This window comes from Molothrus ater, chromosome 1 (genome assembly GCF_012460135.2).
Source record: "Molothrus ater isolate BHLD 08-10-18 breed brown headed cowbird chromosome 1, BPBGC_Mater_1.1, whole genome shotgun sequence".
NCBI lineage: Eukaryota > Metazoa > Chordata > Aves > Passeriformes > Icteridae > Molothrus > Molothrus ater.
The window spans coordinates 114,082,149-114,101,538 of NC_050478.2; the positions used below are offsets into that span (position 1 = coordinate 114,082,149).

At 43.4% G+C, this 19,390-nt stretch overlaps 2 protein-coding genes across 2 annotated transcripts in view; both read left to right on the top strand.

Moving 5' to 3' along the window:
* LOC118701877 (lipoxygenase homology domain-containing protein 1) overlaps positions 1–2,597 on the top strand; it is a 131,887-nt gene extending 129,290 nt beyond the window's left edge. Inside the window, exon 44 of the mRNA XM_036406828.2 lies at positions 2,504–2,597. Coding sequence (XP_036262721.1) covers positions 2,504–2,573 — 70 coding nt within the window. The 3' untranslated portion in view covers positions 2,574–2,597. The remainder of the gene's footprint in view (positions 1–2,503) is intronic.
* A 9,617-nt stretch (positions 2,598–12,214) lies between these two features.
* The window catches only part of XKR4 (XK related 4), a 227,886-nt gene continuing 220,710 nt past the window's right edge, over positions 12,215–19,390 (top strand). Inside the window, exon 1 of the mRNA XM_036403995.1 lies at positions 12,215–13,099. Within this exon, the coding sequence (XP_036259888.1) occupies positions 12,258–13,099 (842 nt within the window). The 5' untranslated portion in view covers positions 12,215–12,257. The remainder of the gene's footprint in view (positions 13,100–19,390) is intronic.

A 19,390-nucleotide genomic window follows, 5' to 3' on the forward strand; every position in this document is an offset into this window, starting at 1 on the left:
CTGGCCAACTTGAAACGAACTTGTCAGAAGAATTGCTAGAGGAAGACACTAGATTTTTCCCCTCAATTAAAACTGGATGATTGTAGGAGGGAGAGGCATAATTTAATGCCTTTGCTAAGAGAAAGCATTCAGACATATTTTGAGTTCAAGAGGTAGAAGGTGTCTGGTGAACCACCATACAAGCATTAGCACATAAATAGCTCTGGCAAACATATCAGGGATAAGCAAACAGGCATGGAAGGGAATCAGAAAGGAAATCAGTGGAACATGGCAGCATAGATTCAAAACTCATGGAAGAAGTAGTGTATTTTATTGAGCAAGGGCAACAGTAAAACATTAGAATCCTTCTGTTTCAATGTTTGCTTAGTATGGGCCCAAGACACATTCAGCAAATAGGATAAAGATTAAAAAAAGCTTCATATAATGTAATGTAGAAGTGTAATGATCTAAATTTAGAAATGTATTTAGGTACTGGGTTGCTTGGGTAAAGGGTACTGTTGTACAAAAGGAGGGTGCACATCAGTCTGCATCAAACTGAAACAACACAGTTTCAGAAACTGGAAATTAAATTGAAGGGTACATTTGGAGTGACTGTTCACTAAAATATATCATTCATAGCTTGAAGAATTTCAGAATAAATAACTGATGCAAACATATTCATGTCCTTCCAAGAGGAAATTAGCTTTTTAATGCATATGGAGAATATAGAAGTGCGAAAATTTACAAGTTCCCTATATCTAGAAAGAGAATGTTACCTGGTAATCTGAAAACAGAAATGGTAGCCAAGAATATTTAATTTTATCCTTTCCTTAAATGTTTCTGTAAACTTGACAATTAATGGAAGCCAAATCCCAGCCCCTGTACCAAAAAAAGGTAACCTTTGAAGTTCTTGGATACTCAGTTGGTCTCTACAGTCTAAATCACTAGAGTGAGGGTGTTACCTCAACAACCTTAAACTTCTTCCAATAACAATAAACTTCCCTTGCTTCAACTTCCTCCAAAGACATGCTCTCTAATCTTCTAGATACCTAAATCTGAGTTAGTGGGCATTAAGCAAAGCTCTTAACCCACAGAATCACTCAGATGTGCAACACAATCCATGACAGGATTTTCAGGATTTGATGCCACTTCACCCCTTTTGCTTGTAAGCGTTTTCAGACCACACCAGTCAGAGGAAGATTCTTGCAGGAGATAGACTGCAGGAAACATTTTTTTCCAGATATTTGTTTTTTTCAGTTTTATTTAGAATCTTATAGTAAAAGTGCAAAGGTATATAAGAGACTGGCACACAAACTGGAATCACATCATTGATGTGGGTGAGTGACTGGCACAGATTGATTCTACATGCACCTGACAAGAACATTTAACTGAGGCTTGGTGGACTATGTGCCTACCTTGAAGTATATAAACCCTACTAAAACTGGAAGTTATTCAGTAGAAGAGATTAGGAGGTTAACCCCAGGGTACTCAGAGACCCAGAGGCTCCTCAGATAGAGGAAACTCTAAGTTCATGGTCCTCTTCCAGCTGAGACATGGAGCTCCTCATGGAACTCCTCGTCTCATGGCCTACGGAGTGAATGGGGAATGGGCTCATTCTCTCACATAAAAAAGACTCCTCCAATACAAAAAACATCTCTAAAAGACATTAATCACTGAGAAACCTGAATCCTTTGCTAACTCATTTAAATGCCTGTTGTCTAGCTTACACATCACATCTTTTCTAGTCTCTGTGACTTCCACATGCAATTTTAGCTGCCAAAATCAGTTATGCTTCGGCCTGGACCTGTTTATCTTCAGCCATATCTCCCAGCTGCTGAATGGTGCAGCTTCAGATGTGAGCTACTTTGATGCTGTACTTATTGTCTGGGAATGTCTCCCACACATGTAGATATCAAATCAGGCAGACTGTCATACACCTTTCAAAGTACAGAAGATTTTTAACTCTCTTTGGAAATTAATACCACTGTATCCATGGTTCCAGTTAAAATCAGTCTACCCAAACTTTGGACTCAGGCGTGTTTCTCATATAATCAACAGTAAAAGCTCCATAGGCTCTTACAGAGCTAGGATTGGGCCCATCATGCAACTCAGTATTTTGTGAACCAACAAAGAGATATGGGAAAGACAGAGTTCCTAGAATTAATTACAAGGAGAATAACTTGCTATCACAGAATATGTTTCTCTACTCTAAATTATCCTGATTTTATTGTCATTCTTTAGAGCAATTTACTAGTTACCTATATGACCAAAAAATAAAATTAATTTATATTTAATAAATATATTAATAAAGTTAGTTACAATTTAAAATTACACATATGTGAATACTATGTGAAAACAAAAATTTTAAGTCACTATTTTCTTCAGGTTGGCTTTTTTGTCTCTACAAACAAATGTAAAAACTATCCTAGAAAATCAAAGGTGCAGAACCAGGCTCTCACAAATTGCCTGTTTCTTAAATTTTATATGTGCTGTGTCTATGACAGGTTTTTGTTTTTCCCTTAAGGTGGCTTTCTGAAGATGAAAATGATGGCCTCACCATAGTGCAGCTTTACCCACAGCTGCTTGATTTCTGATTCTTTACAAGTGTGATGCTTCTCCAAATCCATGCTGATTTGATTTTCATGTCTTTTTATAATTCTGAAGGCATTGTAATTATTGTGAAGAAAAGTCAAAACAATGTATTAAAAACATCACAGTAAATTAAATATGTCTAATGTGAACACAGAATTCTGATCCTATTATAGATGCTCAAAATCTTTGCATGACAGAGATTTAGATATCAGAAACTTAAATCTGTAACACGGCTCTGTGGACTTGAACTGAGCAATCATAATTGTAGTATGTAGTTACATATGTAGTAAAATACTCAAATGTTTGTGTTTCAGTAATGATCTGTGGGTAAGCTAAATTTAGCTCATTTCAAATCTGTCAGTATGTATTCATTTGATGATATTTTTTCATTTTCATCATTTATTAAAATTTAGATCTTTTCAAAATCATTTTCCAAACAAACTGCAAAACTCTTCAGCCCTACTGAAGTCTTGCTTGGCTTCTCTTAAGTTCATAGCAGAGACTAATAAAGATCTTGTTATTCAGAAGTTCACCCTGTGTTGGTAAGCCACTCGCTGGCATTTGATTGTAAAATCTTGTAGCTGAGCCAGAACCTCAGCTGAGAACCTTTAGATCCAAAGGTTCTCTTAAGAGAGGCTGTTATCAGTAACACTGCAATAGCTTAGGCAGGCTTAGGCAGCTCCCTGCTCAGCTTGATGATTTTTGCAGTGCCTCTCCTTAGCTTTCAAACCAGCTTTCCAGTGCCACATGTGTGAATGCCTTCATGTCAAAGAAAAACAAACAAAAAAAAAAGATCCAATGATTTTTTTGCAAATGCACAGTAAAAAAAAATGTATTTAGCTGTAAATGCACAAGTTAATGTTTGATTTGGTAGGCTTTGATATCATCAGAATTGACTTAGGAAGGATTTAGGATACAGACAAATCTGAAATGTAATCAGGACTTAAATACCACCTGAAGTTACATGTGTGTGGTCAAAATACAAATATTTTATACAAGCTATGTAAGGCATCCCTCTCTTAATCAAAGACTTCACCTTTTGTACCTCTAAAATCTAAAACCTTTCTGAAGATCTGAATTTTAGACTTGTTTCATCCTCAGGACACTACCTATGTTCTGTAGCAGCAATGGGCTTTCTATAATTATAAGAAATAAATGAGTTTGTAATCTGTGTTGATAAAACATTGTCTAGCTGTCTTTTTTAGCATGTTTAATGTATATTTACTCACACTATTCTGTGAAATTAGGATAGTTGGCTGACATCTGCAACTGATGAGATCCCAGTTGTTACCTTGACACAAGAAATAATACATGCTTATATTTGGCCTTGGTAGGTAAAATAACTGTTAAATATGATTTTTATTTACTTATGTCATCAAAAGGACAACTATTGTAAGGTGTGGTTGTGGTCGGTCTGAGCAACAGAACACTGAAACTCTTCTTTTCTTTTTCTGCTCACACTCCTACCACACTCACTGGAATGGATTTGAAATTGTATCCCCAGAGCCCACAGTTCACTTACTTGGTATCAGTATTCATTACAATGAATCACTTCGTTGTGATCTATTATGTGATTTGTTTCATTATTATGTGTTTCATTAATAGTTTGTAATACTAGCTCCCTTTGATGCCATCTCTGATTTATCAAGTGTAAACAATGCCTTCCTAATCTGTTTTTCTTTACTAAGAGTGGATACCCTTCTTCTGCAGCTGCCTTCCATACTTGAAAATTATTTTCTCTACCTATACAGTGTCCAAATCAGGTTTTGGATTTGCTTCCCTGGATCCAGAGCCATGTACACAACTCTCTAACCCTTTCAATAATGGGACCGGCACATCAGAGGGCTTCATTTCAAGAACATCATGGGTGCTTACAGCACACAATACCAGGGCATTACACTTTGATAAGAAAATGTGAAATACCATATAACACCCACAAGCTCAGGTCTTGCTTGGAAGGCATGCCAGTTAGCATATTTAGCTTGTGAGCAGTGCCAAATCCCAAACATGCTTCTTCCACATGATGTGTGCTGTGTTTGGCACAGAAGTCACTTAATCTCTGTCCCTTGCCAGTGGGATGATATTTTGAAAAATCGCTGGCCAAAGAAGGGGAGATTACAAAGGTACCTCCTCGTGTGCACTCTGCTGTTCCTCCACAGCAAGGGTGCTGCCCTGCTTTTTTCCTCCCAACACCCTGCCCTGCCTATGGAGAGCCTGGGCGGATTTTGACACTGCTGATGCTTCCATGGATGTAGCATGGAAAAGAGACTGCCTGGCTCAACAAGTAATTCAGGAATTGGACACACAGAGGAGTCTTGGAAGGAGCAGTGAGGTAACTCAATCAGCGGAGCAGGCAAGGCTGTAGTGGAGAGAAGGGTTTCACTTCTACTGCCTCTCTCTGTTGCAACCTGACTAAAGAACTGTGAAAGAAGGCAGGCTAGAAGATTTTGGTGCTATTTTTATTAAACATTTGATTATGGACTGCAGACAAAGCCTGAAGTTGGGTGCTAAAATATTTATCCTGTAGACAATATCATAGACTCTTAGAATTGAGTCTGAAAATGTCCATTAGAGTCCAGTTAACTCCATCTTTTTTCCTCATCCACCTCTCCTGGTGTGCTGTTATATGTCTATTATTAGGTTGATCTAGATTATACATTTCTGCCCTTTTAAGCCCTTAAGTGTCTCAGTTTCTTTTGCTGCTGATGTAAGGGTTTGAAAAAAATATAAACATGTTCTGACTGGCTCACTGGACCATTTAGTATTCTCCCAGCAACTCCAAGTACTGTTTTTCTGAAACTCATCATACATAAGAGAGGATTCCTTACTTTTAAGTACATATTGCATCTATCCATCCTGTAGTTTGTCAGTTGTGGAAATGGCATGAGAGTAAGAAAAAAGGAAGTACCAAGTGCTCCTTTGAGTTCCTTTAGATATCTTGGATGAATGTCATCTAGTTCTTCATTGTTAGTATTTATAAATGTCTTTGCAAACATAAACAACCTCTGCTCACATAACAGTCTGAAGTGGTTGTTTGCACTTCTCCATGAAGAAAGGCAGTAGACTGGAAAAGTTAATAAAATCCTCTGTACTTAGCAGTGCAAAGTAGCGACGTAACTTCCTGTGCTGTGGCTTAACAGTTTTCTTTTGCTTGACTGAAATTAATTTTAAACAGTAAACCAAGAAGGGGAAAGAAAATGGGACTTTTAATTTTCTTTTCAAATTTTTGAAAATTCTTAATTACATCTTACAGCGTCAGAAGGCATGTTAATATTTCCTTAGGCATTCTAGAAATGCTTTTCCCATTTATCATAAAATATGATGTGCATGGTATTTGGGGTTTTTTTTTTGCATGCACAATAGCAGCAAAAGAGTTGTGAGCATTTTAAAAGGTTGCAGGCTTGCTTCCTTGCTGTTTTCCTATATCTGTCTTCTGCTATCATTCCTTATACATTTATGTCTATCTTTGATTATATATTTAAATACAAGCTATGAAGCAACTTGAAAGGTGACTGACATCCATTTCTAAATAATAAATGTAAATTTAAGAAATCCTGAGTAAAATCTTAAAAAAATCCCAAGAAATAATTTCTTCTTTCATAGGTAATTTAAAAATCCATATCTATCTTCCATGCTATCTTCAAAGCATGGCTATTCTCTGTTTGCTTAAACCTAGAATCAATCAGTCTATCTATCTATCTATCTATCTATCTATCTATCTATCTATCTATCTATCTATCTATCTATCTATCTATCCATCCATCCATCTATCTGGAGTGTACAGTTGAATCTATGTTTCTAATGCTTAGACATATGGAAATATAATAAAACAAACTACAGCCACAATTCACCATGAAATTCAAGTATGGGACTAAAATGTGTTTGCCTAAACAATAAGGATATAATAATCATTCCCACTGCTCTGATTTATAGTCCTCCTTAATTTAAGTGTACACCTAAAAACCCCATGACATTGGGCCTCTTCCTTTAAGATCTCATGTGATGTGTGTGTGTAAAAAAAATAAAATAATCTAAAGCTAAAGACAGAAACCAATCTCTGTTTATACTTTTAAAAATAGATAGATTTTAATAATAATTTTTTAAACAGCGTACCGATTTACGAATGTATTTCTGATTTGTACTTATGTTAATTTGCAGAAATACTGTCCTAATTGAAAGGAAATGTATCCTCTCTTTGCAATGAAGTATCTTGGGTATCAGAGCACACAGTCCCATGTGCCTGTTTGAAGGAAGCTAGTTGGGCAAAAAGACAATTAAGTGTTTTAGTACATAAATGTTAAACACACAGCCTAGATTACAACTGCCACTGACGCCTGTGTGTACAGTTTAAACATAAATCTATTGAAAATACCTGAAACCTATTAACATCTTGTAGAATTGTTCTTACTTGATGCACCTAAAGAAATTGATTTCATGTGCATCTGTGCCTGAGGGCACTGTTTTAACATGGAAAGATAAAGCCAGTTGTATGGAAAATGTAGGAGTGAGACTATGTCTGAGTGAGTGAATGAGAAAATAAATGTTCATCAGATTCTCCATCAAGTCAGCCTAGTTTTGTGTCAAACACATCTAGACAGAAACACAGTGCAGGAAAAGACACTGGGTGCCTTTGGAGAGAGATGATACTAGAAGGTAGAAGGTAGGTAGGTAGGTAGGTAGGTAGGTAGGTAGGTAGGTAGGTAGGTAGGTAGGTAGGTAGGATCACTAGGGAATCCCTTAGGACTTCCTTTGTTTCTAAGAGGGGCTGCTCAGGAGCTCTGCTAAGCATTGCAAGCCCTGCCAGGACAGCAGGATTATGCACAACTCCTTCTTGATGCAGAACTACTCCCTAAAGGACTGACTAGAGTAAGAAAGGCAGGCTTTTGTGCCAGAATGCTTCCAGAGGGTGTCAAATTCAGGTACAATGATCTTATTCTAATGCTTCAGTTGGTCTGAACTAGAAGAAAGTACAGAAACTAAAGCACTAAACTGCAATTGACAAAATACTGTCAAACAAAAGAAAATGGATTTTGGAATCATTTTGAAGGATGCATGCAAGAATTGATTAGACCTGTAGAGTATAATGATATTCTAATGGCAAAATGAGAGCTATACAAGCAAAAGTTCAAGTCTGCTTTGAAAGGGCAGTCTGTACAGCACAGCTAAAGAAGAGATGGAAAAACATCATTGTTAGGATGTGAAGAACTAAAAAATAGTTTAGAGTAAAGATAAGAGGATTGGAAGCTTGTTTCCTGGACATTTAGATTTGAGTTGATAATGGTCTACAGGTGAAACAACAGAAGGACATACACACACACAAAAAGTATTCCTAAAGTAGACCAAGATTCTAAGGGGCAAAAAAGGGAAACAGTTGCAACTCAGAACAAAGCAAAAGCAGTGATAACTATAAAAATGTTTTCTTTAAAGAAAGGAGAAGAAAAAGAAAGCCATGAATAAAATCTCCTTCAGAGAAAAACTAACTTTGCATGAGAAATGAATGTACTTGGTTGTCTGTACTTGGTTTATGAAATATGTATTTATGTCTGCGATCTCATTTTTGTCCTTCAATTATATTTTGTTATTAATAATTTCTGAGGTTTAGTTACAACATTGCCTTGCTGAATGCATGCTGGTTTGTACACAGTGTGTATACAAACACTTCTGGCCTTGATACAGCTCCACAGAAGTTATGCCGATCTAACAGAGAGGAAATTTGGTTCTGTTGTTATTATCATTATTATTATTTGGGATCCTTTTCATTTGTTATCTTTAAAGTGAGAAAACAAACCAGAAGACATTCCTCTTATCAAGTATCAAACAGCCTTTAATTTAAGTTTAAATGTTCATCTATTGCACTGCCTTTCTTGTCACAGACAGCTATTGTTAATATGAAAATCAGTGTGAAAGAATATTATTTCCCTCTCAAATGCAACAGTAGCTGAATCCAAACAGAGCAAGCCTAACCAACCAACAAAAAGAAGAGGAGAGGAGAGGAGAGGAGAGGAGAGGAGAGGAGAGGAGAGGAGAGGAGAGGAGAGGAGAGGAGAGGAGAGGAGAGGAGAGGAGAGGAGAGGAGAGGAGAGGAGAGGAGAGGAGAGGAGAGGAGAGAGGAGAGGAGAGGAGAGGAGAGGAGAGGAGAGGAGAGGAGAGGAGAGGAGAGGAGAGGAGAGGAGAGGAGAGGAGAGGAGAGGAGAGGAGGTAAACATATAGGAAAGAAAGCGTAAAACTGTCCCCCCACCTCCAGCAAATTATCTTGCAAATTGAAGACCTTTCAGATTTAGAGGTCTGAGCCCACCAGGGTGAACTGAAGTCTTCCTGGAAGATGGGTCAGCTCCTAGTTCTATCAAATGCTATCCTTTAGTGAAGTGGTTCAGGACTAATATACCAGAAGATTTGTTCCACATATGGAGCAGGGAGGGGAGGATGTGGGGACACTTGGCCTCAGCACTTACCTTTTCCAATGGCAAGCAGTGGAGTAGCCTTAAGCAGGATCCCATGACTTCTGAAGATGATGTACACTGAGACTGACACCATTTATGTTCCTAAATATCTCCTGCATTGCTCAGAGCAACTTTGTGCCTTTTTAGTATGTTGGACCTAGATCTCTTCCATTTTATTCTCTCCTTCTTAAATCTGACACCTTAGAGTTACTCTCTTACCCCACCTGCAGCCCAAGCAATTTAGGTTAGGATTTCAGCTCCAGGAGCACAGTTGCTCCCCTACTGCCACTCATGTATCACACTATAACCTCCATTATAAGTTTGTGGCATCTTTTAGACCTGTATATGTCAAACAGACTCAATTAAAGTAACCTACAGTGTACACTAAACCATTTTATTGAAGACATAACTACAAGAAGGCTCTGGGGAAACCTTATAGCACCTTCCACTACCTGAATGGGACTACAAGAAAGCTGGAGAGGACTTTTTACAAGGGCATATAGTGACAGGACAAGTGGTAATGGCTTCAAACTGACAGAGGGCAGGTTTAGATTAGATGTTAGAGAAAAAAACCCAACAATTACTGTGAGGGTGGTGAGGAACCAGAACAGATTGTTCCCCAGAAAATTGGGGAGGCTCCATCCCTGGTTGTGTTCAAGGACAGTTTGGATGGGGCTTTGAACAACCTAGTCAAGTGGAAGGTGTCCCTGGCCACAGCAGGAGATTGGACCTCAATGATCTTTAAAGTGCCTTCAAACCCAAATCATGCTATGAAATAGAGTAACACTGAAAACTTGTTGGTTATAAACCACAAACTTGCAGCTAAAATAGCTTTATCATTAAGCACCATCTCTGCTCACAAGGTAATCCTGGAACCATAGAATGAATCATAGAATGCTTTGGGTTGAAAGGGACCTTAAATGAATATATTGTATTATATATAGGTGCTGACTGAATTATTAAAAGATATCTTGAGAAAGAAGCAATTTGTACTACAAGTCTCAGGCAAGAAAGATCATGCAGATTGTAATGAGAATAAAACACAGGGTTCCAAAAGGAATAGAAATAAAGTGCAGTTATACCATTTTAACAGAGACTGCATAGCAAATGTGTATTATTTAAGAACCATTATGTGACAATGTAATTAAAAGACTCTTGTGTGATAACATGCAAAATAACTAGTCAAATTAGTTTCATGTGTGCTTTTCACCTTCCAAAGTTTGATTTTTGTGTGTTCAGCACTCTGAATACTGTTATGCATGCTGCAGTCTTTTCTTGAAATCTGGGATATACATCAGTAAAAGCTAATTTCCTAAAGGCAATTTTATACTTACCATGTACATTTAAGAGTTAGAAGGCAGATTTCTCAGCTGTCCATATGACTTCTTCTGTTTAATTAATGAAGTTAAAGGGACTATATTTAGTCACAGAGCTTAACATAACACTACCCTATCAGTCTCACTGCCGTTCCTATTAAGATATTCCAGCAACGTGGTTAAACGAACTCACTGCTCTATTTTAAGAAGGGAGAGGGCATGCTCATAAAATATTGCAGAGGCTTTAAAAAATTTTAAAAAGGTGAAGAGGTCAATTAGTTTCTCATCCCGTATGGTTGAAGATGCAGGAGGACAGAGAGGGCGGAAGGGCCAAGGATGGGCGGTAAATGCGCCCCCACCCCGCCAGCAGCCCGAGCCCTGTGATTCCCGTGTGACTCTCGGAGGCCGATGCTGGTGGCCTCCCGTGACCGGGTAGCCGTCGTTCACTTGTGTCCCCCGCCGGGCTCCGAGGGCGACGGTCGCCGCGGGCCGCCCGGGGGAGTCTGCGCTCCGCGGCGGAGAGCGGCGCCGGCTCCGCCCGGGACAGCTGCTCCCGACCTCAGCTGCTCCCGCCGCCCCGAGCCGGGAGCTGCCGGCGGAGCCAGCTCCGCTGCCAAAACACCCGGGTGAGCTCCGAGCAGCGACCGCGCTCTGTGAGCAGCCGGGGCTGCGAGGAAAGGGGCGGGGAGCGGTGAAAGGCGTCGTGAGTTCGCCTGGTGAATTTTACGCCCAAAATGCGATTTCTCCAGGTGGCGGAATAAAACGGTGTCTCCTCACCTTCCCCCGAACGCCTCTGAGGCAGCGTGAGTCACGGCACAACCCGAGAACTGCATCTCGCAACAGCGTTTCACAAAGTTAGGGAGCGTCGGCAGCGCTTCCTACGGGACGGCCGGGAAGCGGCCGCCGCCCCGTGCGGGACCCGCCGTGCCGGGCGCTCAGCGCGGCTTCGCCGGGCGGGCCGGTCCCGCTGCGGGCATCGGGCGGCACGGCGGGGCACCACCGCCCGGAGCTGCCCCTGTCACCGCGCTGGGGCGGCAGCAGCGGCGGCTGCCCCCAGCCCGAGGATGCCCGCTAGCAGGGAGAAGCCCGGGGGAACCCCCCGCCCTCCCGGCCGCCCCGTCCGCACCCACCCGCGTTCCACCACTCCATCCCCGCGCCGGCGGGGCAGACGCTCCCAAACTGTTCGGAGGACACCGGAGATCGGCAGCGGAGCCGGCGGCAGCGCCGCGACCCCCTGCTCCCGCAGCCCCGGCCCCGGGGGGAGCCGGCCACACCCCACCGCTCCCCGCCGACCCGCTCTCTCGCCGCCGCCGTGCCCACCTCCCCGGGCCGGGCAGCAGAGACACCGCCCGGCCCCGCCGCCGCAGGGCCCGCTCCGCACCCTCGGGGCAGCGCCGCGCCCTCCCCTCCCGGCCGCCGAGCGCCCCCTTCCCCGCCCCTGCGCCAGTGCCGGTGCCGGTGCCGGGCGGGGGGCGGTGGCAGCGAGGGAAGAGGGATGAGGTCATCCTCTTTCCCGGCGTCAGTCAGCTGGGTGGTGGCGGCGGCGGGTGCGGGCGGAGGCGGGCGGGGAGGCGGGTGCGGGATGCGCTGCTCCGGGCAGCGCAGCCCTGCCTGCTCCCGGCTCGAGCAGAGCGCGGCGGCGGCGGCCCCGGCACCGCCGGCCCCCGCGGAGGCGGCGGCGGGGCGGGCGGGCTGAGCGCGGCTCCCCGCAGACAGGCGGCGCTGCGGACGCGGCCGCCGCGGAGGAGCCGCCCGCGGGCGCGCAGCCCGGCGCGGAGCGGGGACAGGGGACGCGGGGAGCGGCGGGTCCGCGGCGGCGGAGGGCGGGAGGCAGGAGTCAGGAGGCGGAGGAGGAGGAGCAGGAGGAGGCGCGGGATAAAGGAGCGCTCGCTGCTCCCGCTCGCTCTCCAGCGGGGCTGAGGGAGGCATCATGGCCGCGAAGTCGGACGGGCGGCGGAAGATGAAGAAGGGCGGCGAGGTGGCGTTCACGCCGCTGCAGAACTCCGAGCACTCGGGCTCCGTGCAGGCGCTGGCCCCGGGGCTGCCCGCCGGCGCCGGGCCGGGCGGCGGCAGCGACGACGATGAGGCGCCCGGGGGCGGGTGCTGCAGCGGCGGCGGCGGCGGGGACGGTTCGGGCGGCGGCTCCCGGTGCTGCTGCTGCTGCTGCAGCGGCGGCAGAGGAGGAGACGGCGGAGGGGGCGGTGGCGGGGGCTCCCGGGGCTCGGGCGGGGGCTCGTCCTCCTTGTGCCTGCGGCTGGGCAGGGAGCAGCGGCGCTACTCGCTGTGGGACTGCCTCTGGATCCTGGCCGCCCTGGCCGTGTACTTCGCGGACGTGGGCACCGACATCTGGCTGGCGGTCGACTACTACCTGCGGGGCCAGCGCTGGTGGTTCGGGCTCACCCTATTCTTCGTGCTGCTGGGCTCCCTCTCCGTGCAGGTCTTCAGCTTCCGCTGGTTCGCGCACGACTTCAGCACCGAGGACAGCGCCGCCGCCGCCGCCGGGCACTGCCCCGCCGCCGAGAGCAAGCTGCTGGTGAGCAGCGGCTCCGCGGCCGCGGACATCGACGCCGCTCGCCCCAGCACGCCGCAGAGACAGGCGTCCACCGCCAGCAAGGGCAACGCCACCAACAGCAGCAGCAACAGCAGCAGCAACGCCGCGGGCAGCGGCGCCGCCGGTCCCCGCGCTGGCGGCGGCCGGTCCGCGTCCTGCGCCTTCTGCATCTGGCTCCTGCAGTCGCTCGTCCACATCCTGCAGCTGGGGCAGGTCTGGAGGTGAGGAGCAGGGCGAGGGCGGTACGGGGGCCGGGGCTTGAGCCCCTGGCCACGGGGGAGCACGCCCGGCCGCGGGTGGGACCGCGCCCGGCGAGCGGCCGCCTGCCCCGCCTCGGGGTCCCTCCTGGGGACAGCGCGCCCCGGGCCGCCGGGGTGACCGGGCTCCCGCAGGGCTGACCGGGCGCGGGGGGCAGAGGGGAGCCCCGCCGGGTCCCGGAGAGTCCTGTACTGCACAGGTGACCGCCCCGGGAGGCGCCCGGCTGCCTCCAGCCCGCACAGCGCCAGGTGCCCAGAACCACCTGGGAAACCTGCGCCGGACGCTCGGTAAAATTAGGGAACAGGTGGGGAAAAGTGGGCACAGCCCGGTAATGCACATCTCCGAGTCTCCTCACATGTGGCCAGCACACCGTTGCCGCCAGTAGGGAACTTCACTGGCAGTGAGGAGTTACTTTCCCGTAACGCCCTGATGCCTATTTTGAGATTTATGTGTACATATGCTGTGAACAGTCATCTCCTTGCTATGCATATCCATTTTCTACATGCGTGATGTATTAAAGGAATGTCTTCTAAATCAAAGTTTTGAGTAGCAGTTCTCAAAACCATCTGCAAGTGACGTACTGTGCATTATGGAAAGGATGTGCTGAAGTGGGTTGGGAAAGGCACTTGCTGGAAAAGGAGATGACATCATAGTTTTCAAAAGTAAACTTTTCCTTCGGTTTTAGCAAATTTCTGGGAAAGATTCATATGGAGGCTGAATGCCCTGCAAATACATTTCGTGCTGCCTGAAAAGAGCAGAGTTCAGAAGGTATAGTGTATAAAGAGGTAAAACTTTCACATAAAATTTTGGAAGATAGATGCTGTGTTGAAGAAGGTCATGCAGTAGGGCAAGTGCACTAAAGCAACAGTGGAAAATACCTTTTGTGTTTCTTGTCTGCGGATGGAAAGAAATTATGTCATCCTTCTCTTTTGGAAACACTTGGGACTTTTTGCAACTACTTCATTAGGGAGTTTAATTTGTTGTTCCTGTAAACTTCTAATGCTGGTACTTTTAATATCTGTCTCATTCTTTTGGGCAAAGTCTGTCTTTTGCTCTGTCAGCACAGTATCCAGCATAGCTCAGTTCTGCTTGTGGCCCTTAAGCATGAAGGAGTCCAAACGCTGCTAGATACTTGGCCAAAGATCTTGGAATGCCACAACTAAGTACCTTTTGCTTTCCAGAGTATTTGGTTCATTGTAACAAATTCAATTTTCTAAACTTGTGAAACTAAATTAAAGTTACAGGTGTGCTCATATTAACAATGATGTGATTTGAAAGAGAAGAAAAATTTTGAACAAAAAGTGATGCTTTGTTTCAAATCTTGAATGCTTGTATGCTCCTTTATCTTCTACCTTCTAAACACAAGTTTAGGGCTTTCTGAATATGATGGGTTTTGTGTAATGTTTAGTCCCCACCCTGCAGAGGTAGAAAAATAAGTACAGTGGCTTAAATTGTACTCAGAAGTTCATGTTAATATTCATCCATATAGAAGTCAAACAGGGTGGATCATGCTGAGTGATAGAGGAGAGAGTTTTACAAGGTTTGGTGTCACGACTCTGTATTGGAGAACACAAAGAGCAGGGAGGGCTGTGGGTGGAGCAGGGTGGGATCCAATACTGTACAGCACTTCTGTCAGATGAGGTGGCTGGGATTTAGAGCTCTCCAGCTGCTTGCTTTTTGATGAAGCACAGTGTCTTTTAACACAAGATTTCCTCCTTGCAAAAGCACCTACTCCTCTATATTTAAAGCTAGATGAGTCTCTTTTGATCGTATGTAGCTTTTCTCATGTTTTATGTGCAGCAGTGTAAGACTACCAGAATATTAAACTGATAAGGCATGTTAGAACATTATTTATGGTTTAGCCTGTTACACTTTTTAAATTTATTTTCAGTGAAACAGAGCCATCAAATTGCCTGTCTGTCAGTAACTTTGTAGTATTTATTTGCAGTTTTCCACAAACTTAGAAATTATATGGTCAGCAGTATGGAGTGTTTCATATCAGCACTTCATAATTGATTAAAGTGGCTCCATTTTAATTCCTTACATATATTCTGATTAGGGAGAGCCTTTGGAGACATCTACAGCTAATAATTAGCACCAAAGAGAAGAGGTCACATCACACCCTGAGAAACTCTGTACATAAGCATGGTGTCAGAACTAACATGATCTGTAGAAATTTTCTGGAAACAGTATCTCTAATCAGACACTTAATAGTCCAGAACTTCTACTCTACAGTGTAACATTGGTTACTGCCTTGAGCAAATAGCTCAAGCTGTTTAGGCAGAAAGATGATCTAAAATGTTTTCCAGTTGCCTGTGTTTGGAGATTTAACTCCTTCTTTGACACAGCTGAACAGACCCTGCTGTCAGACAGGGGCACACGTGCTGGGGTCACCATCCCAGCAACTGACAAAACGTGTTACCCTTTGTTCTGTGCCTCGCATTATGTTTCTTATTAGCTTTCAGATTTTTCCTTTTTTTGTTTCTTTTGCCCCTGGTTAAAGCTCTCCTGTAGCTACGTTTAAATTTTCTGTTACTTATTGCGCTGAATCTCCCCCAAGTAAAAATGACAGTAATATGTGTCTCATTTTTCTCTCAGGGAATGAGGAGAAAGTTTGCTTGTGCCTGATTTTCTAGCTACTAAAATTGGTGATCATTTTGTTTTCATGTGGTATTTGTTGTCTTCTGTTTCCTCTTAAAATTAATTGAATCCAGAGGTCTTCAATTTCCCTTTATTTGTCCCATTGCCAAAGGTTTTGGAGTCAATGGTGTCAACTGTTTATTTAAGGAAGCCATTCTGACGAAAGAGCAATGCAACTGACAATTCCAGTGCTCTTAATATCCTTGAATTAAATAAAAAATTTGTAAAAATGTGTTTTTAGTGATTAATTCTGTCAGAATGACTTTTAACAATTTCAAAGCTTTTCCTCTGAGATTAATTTTTTGTTTACAAACATACTGAAAGCCAGATCATCGAAAATTATTATGTGTTAATTTTAACTAAAATGTGCTAATGGGAAATGAATGAGGTCTTTAATGTGGAATGGAACAATTCTAGAAGTAGGCAATCAAAAATCACTAAAACAGTTTTTATTCCTTGAGTGTGAAAAAGGGGAACTTCAGGATCAGCTAAGCTGCCAATAAATTCCGAATAAAATCTTAATTTTTTTTTTCTCTTGAAATTGGTGTAACTTTCCCCCCCAAAACATTGAAATATCAAATGGCTCCTTTTTAAAGAATATATATATATACATATATATATATATATATATATATATATTTTTTTTTTAATTTTCCTCTGGGGTTTGGCTGTTTATGGACTTCCTGATAGCAGTGGCCACCTGTTAAAATTCCAGTGAAGTTTCTGAGGATCTGCTTGCCATAGCAGAGTGCAGGAACTAGGCATTTGTTGGCAGCTAATTTAATGGTGAAATGTGATCACTGGTGCAATTCTGCCTTCAGAAATAGATACAGATGTGCTTCCTTATCCATACTTCCAGTGTGTTCTGCTTTTTACCAATATTTGGCCATGGAAACCACACTATGGAGCCCTCTTCTCCCAAGGAGGTGCTGTGAGAGACCTCTCTTATTATTGGTAGACTCTCTGGGATATGCAATACACAGGGTGGATTGCACAAGGAGGATGCAATACACAGGATGTTTCTATCCCATTGAAAGGAAAAAATGAAAGGGAATGCTTTAATTTAGAGTCTGTAAGGACCTCTGTAGAGGTATATGGGCCAGTAGGATTCAGATAAACTATTGCCCTTTGAGCCTGGCCTGAGAGTGTGTAACCACTGCCCTTGAGCATCCCTTTGGTTCACTAAACTTCACAGGCTTAACCACGACTTTCAGATTTTGCTGTGGATAGCAGGATTTGGTGACTGGATGTAAGAGATCATAGTGTTCATTTGGCATCTGTGGAGCTGGTTCATTTCCTTAAAAAAATTTCTGGCTGAGGTTCCCTTGGTTTGGCAGGATTAAGATAGCCATGCTCCTGAAGCTGGGAGGGAGGGATCAGTCAGCCTGGGAGGAGTGTGGGTTGTGGGAAGTTGGGTGAACAAGAGGAGGAGACTGGAGAACTTGCTGGTGCCCGTCTTGTGGTGTCTGGAGAGCAAGAAGTAACTCCATGAGACAGCTCCTGTGCCTTGCAGCAGGGTGGTGTGAGCAGGCTGTCTTGGTGCTTGGAGTGCTTGGGAGTTCCCCCAGTGTCTGTCATTTTGTCTGAAAGGCTGCAGACAAAGTGCCTGAAAGGGAACTGTCAAGTTTCTGTAGCTAACTAGGCCAGAGGAAGGGTGAATCATTGAAAAGATGAGGACTGGAAATTACCCTGTAAAATTATTTCTGGATAGCAGAAGCAATACTGAGATGATTAAGTATATCCCTCTCAACAGAGTGAGGGGGTTTGACTGAGACTTCCTAGCTCTGCGGGAAACCACCCAGAGAAGGAGGAGGACACATCAAGTTGCTTACTTGTCCTTCCTGGTGGCATTGTCCAGGAGAGGTGTCTGTTCCGAAGTGGATCCAGTTCCCTGACAAGTGATGCTATGGATTGGCTGTATCTTTTTATGTGTAGTACTAAGAAGCCATTATTTTCCTCATCCTTCCTCATTCTTATTTGGTAAAAAAAGGAGTTGGAGCAAGGTTGTAAAGGTGATGCTGGATTCTGGGACCAGGGTGAGTTGTAATTTCTCTGGCGCCCTGTGGAAACGTTTTTCACAGGTCTGGATCATCTGCTAAAGAAATGTCATTGCTTATGCTCATAACCTTCACTTCTGCAATAACTTGACACTCTTAGAAGTTAAAAAAAAAAAAAAAAGAGGAAAAAGGGTGTCTGCTCTGTGTGTGAGAAATCCTGACAACTTCTTCAGGTGCTCACCATTGAGCATGACTGATGCCCTAAACTGGAAGTCCCAGCAAAGTAGCTCAAGTTAAGAAAAACATCAGTCTTAGCTCAACTCCAGACTTAAATAGGTTCATTTCTTTTCACACTTTTGATCTACATAGTAGTTTTTGACACTTTTGTTCAGTAACAATGTAGGAATTTGGTGTAGTTATGTGGTCAATAATTCCAGCTGCCATTGGACTTCACACTAAGATGCGATAATATCTCAATCTGACACCAGTTTTTCTCACTGTTTTGAAATCTGTCAGATAATTTGTCACATGGAGTCGAAATTTATGAATCATAACTATTTCCTAGACAAGATTATTGCATATCCTCCCCATCTGTCTCTTAGTGTAGTGAAATGCTGCCACTCAGCAATGCCATATTTCTTTTATTGAGTTACTGCAGTGCTTGAGTTAAAATCCTACTGACTAACTATTTTGCTTGCTGTGTCTTTAGGTCTCAGGAAAGGTTATGGGCTGTCAGAAACAGGAAATAAAGTTGTGGGTTTTTTCCCTCAGCAGGATTAAAAGGGCAGCCCACTGTGTAAGTGGCCTGACCATATTTAAACTTTTGGTAATATATTCATCAGAATAAATATTCAAAATTTTTGACTCTTTTTTAATTCCCTTTTTTTTCTTTATTTTTTGTTCTCTTTTCTGAAGATAGTGGTATGCAGATGAAGTCTGTGCCTTTCATATTTTTTTTTTTGAAACAGGAGTGAAGCTTTACTATGTTCTTAAAAATCTCTTACAAGTCTGCATACAAATCAGATTTGGTATTCAGTTTATTCTAATAACCTTAGCTATGTGTAAAAGATGCTGATGTACTTTAGAAGAAAGATACTGTACTTTAATAATTAACAAGCGTTCTCTCTGTAGAGAATATTTATCAGTTACATAAGTTTTCATATTTTCAAAGGACTGCTTAAGCACTGATTTCTGATCACACAACTGGCTTAGTAGGAAAACTGATATTTTATGCACAGAATGCTTTCTAGAAACTTATATATGGGAAGAATTTATATTTGCCTTTTTCCAAGAGTAGAAAATTGATAAGATTATAGGGGTTTGTGTTTCAGAGAATTTCATATCACCATATACATGTATTCTTTTAGAGTCCTCTGGTGCTGTGAACAAATGATTATATGTACATACCATGAATTGAAAGAAATGCATCACATCATAATTTGTTTCTAAATGTTATAACCTTGCAGAATGTTCTTGCAACCAGATGAGTTTTTTTTTTTTTGTTTTGGTTTTTTTTCGTTATTGTTAAAATTTCTGTTGCTTACATCAGAAAAAGTATTTCTTTCTGAAAGGTCAGTTTGCATGTCCACATCTCTTGTGGGAAAGCAAGAAAGTGTA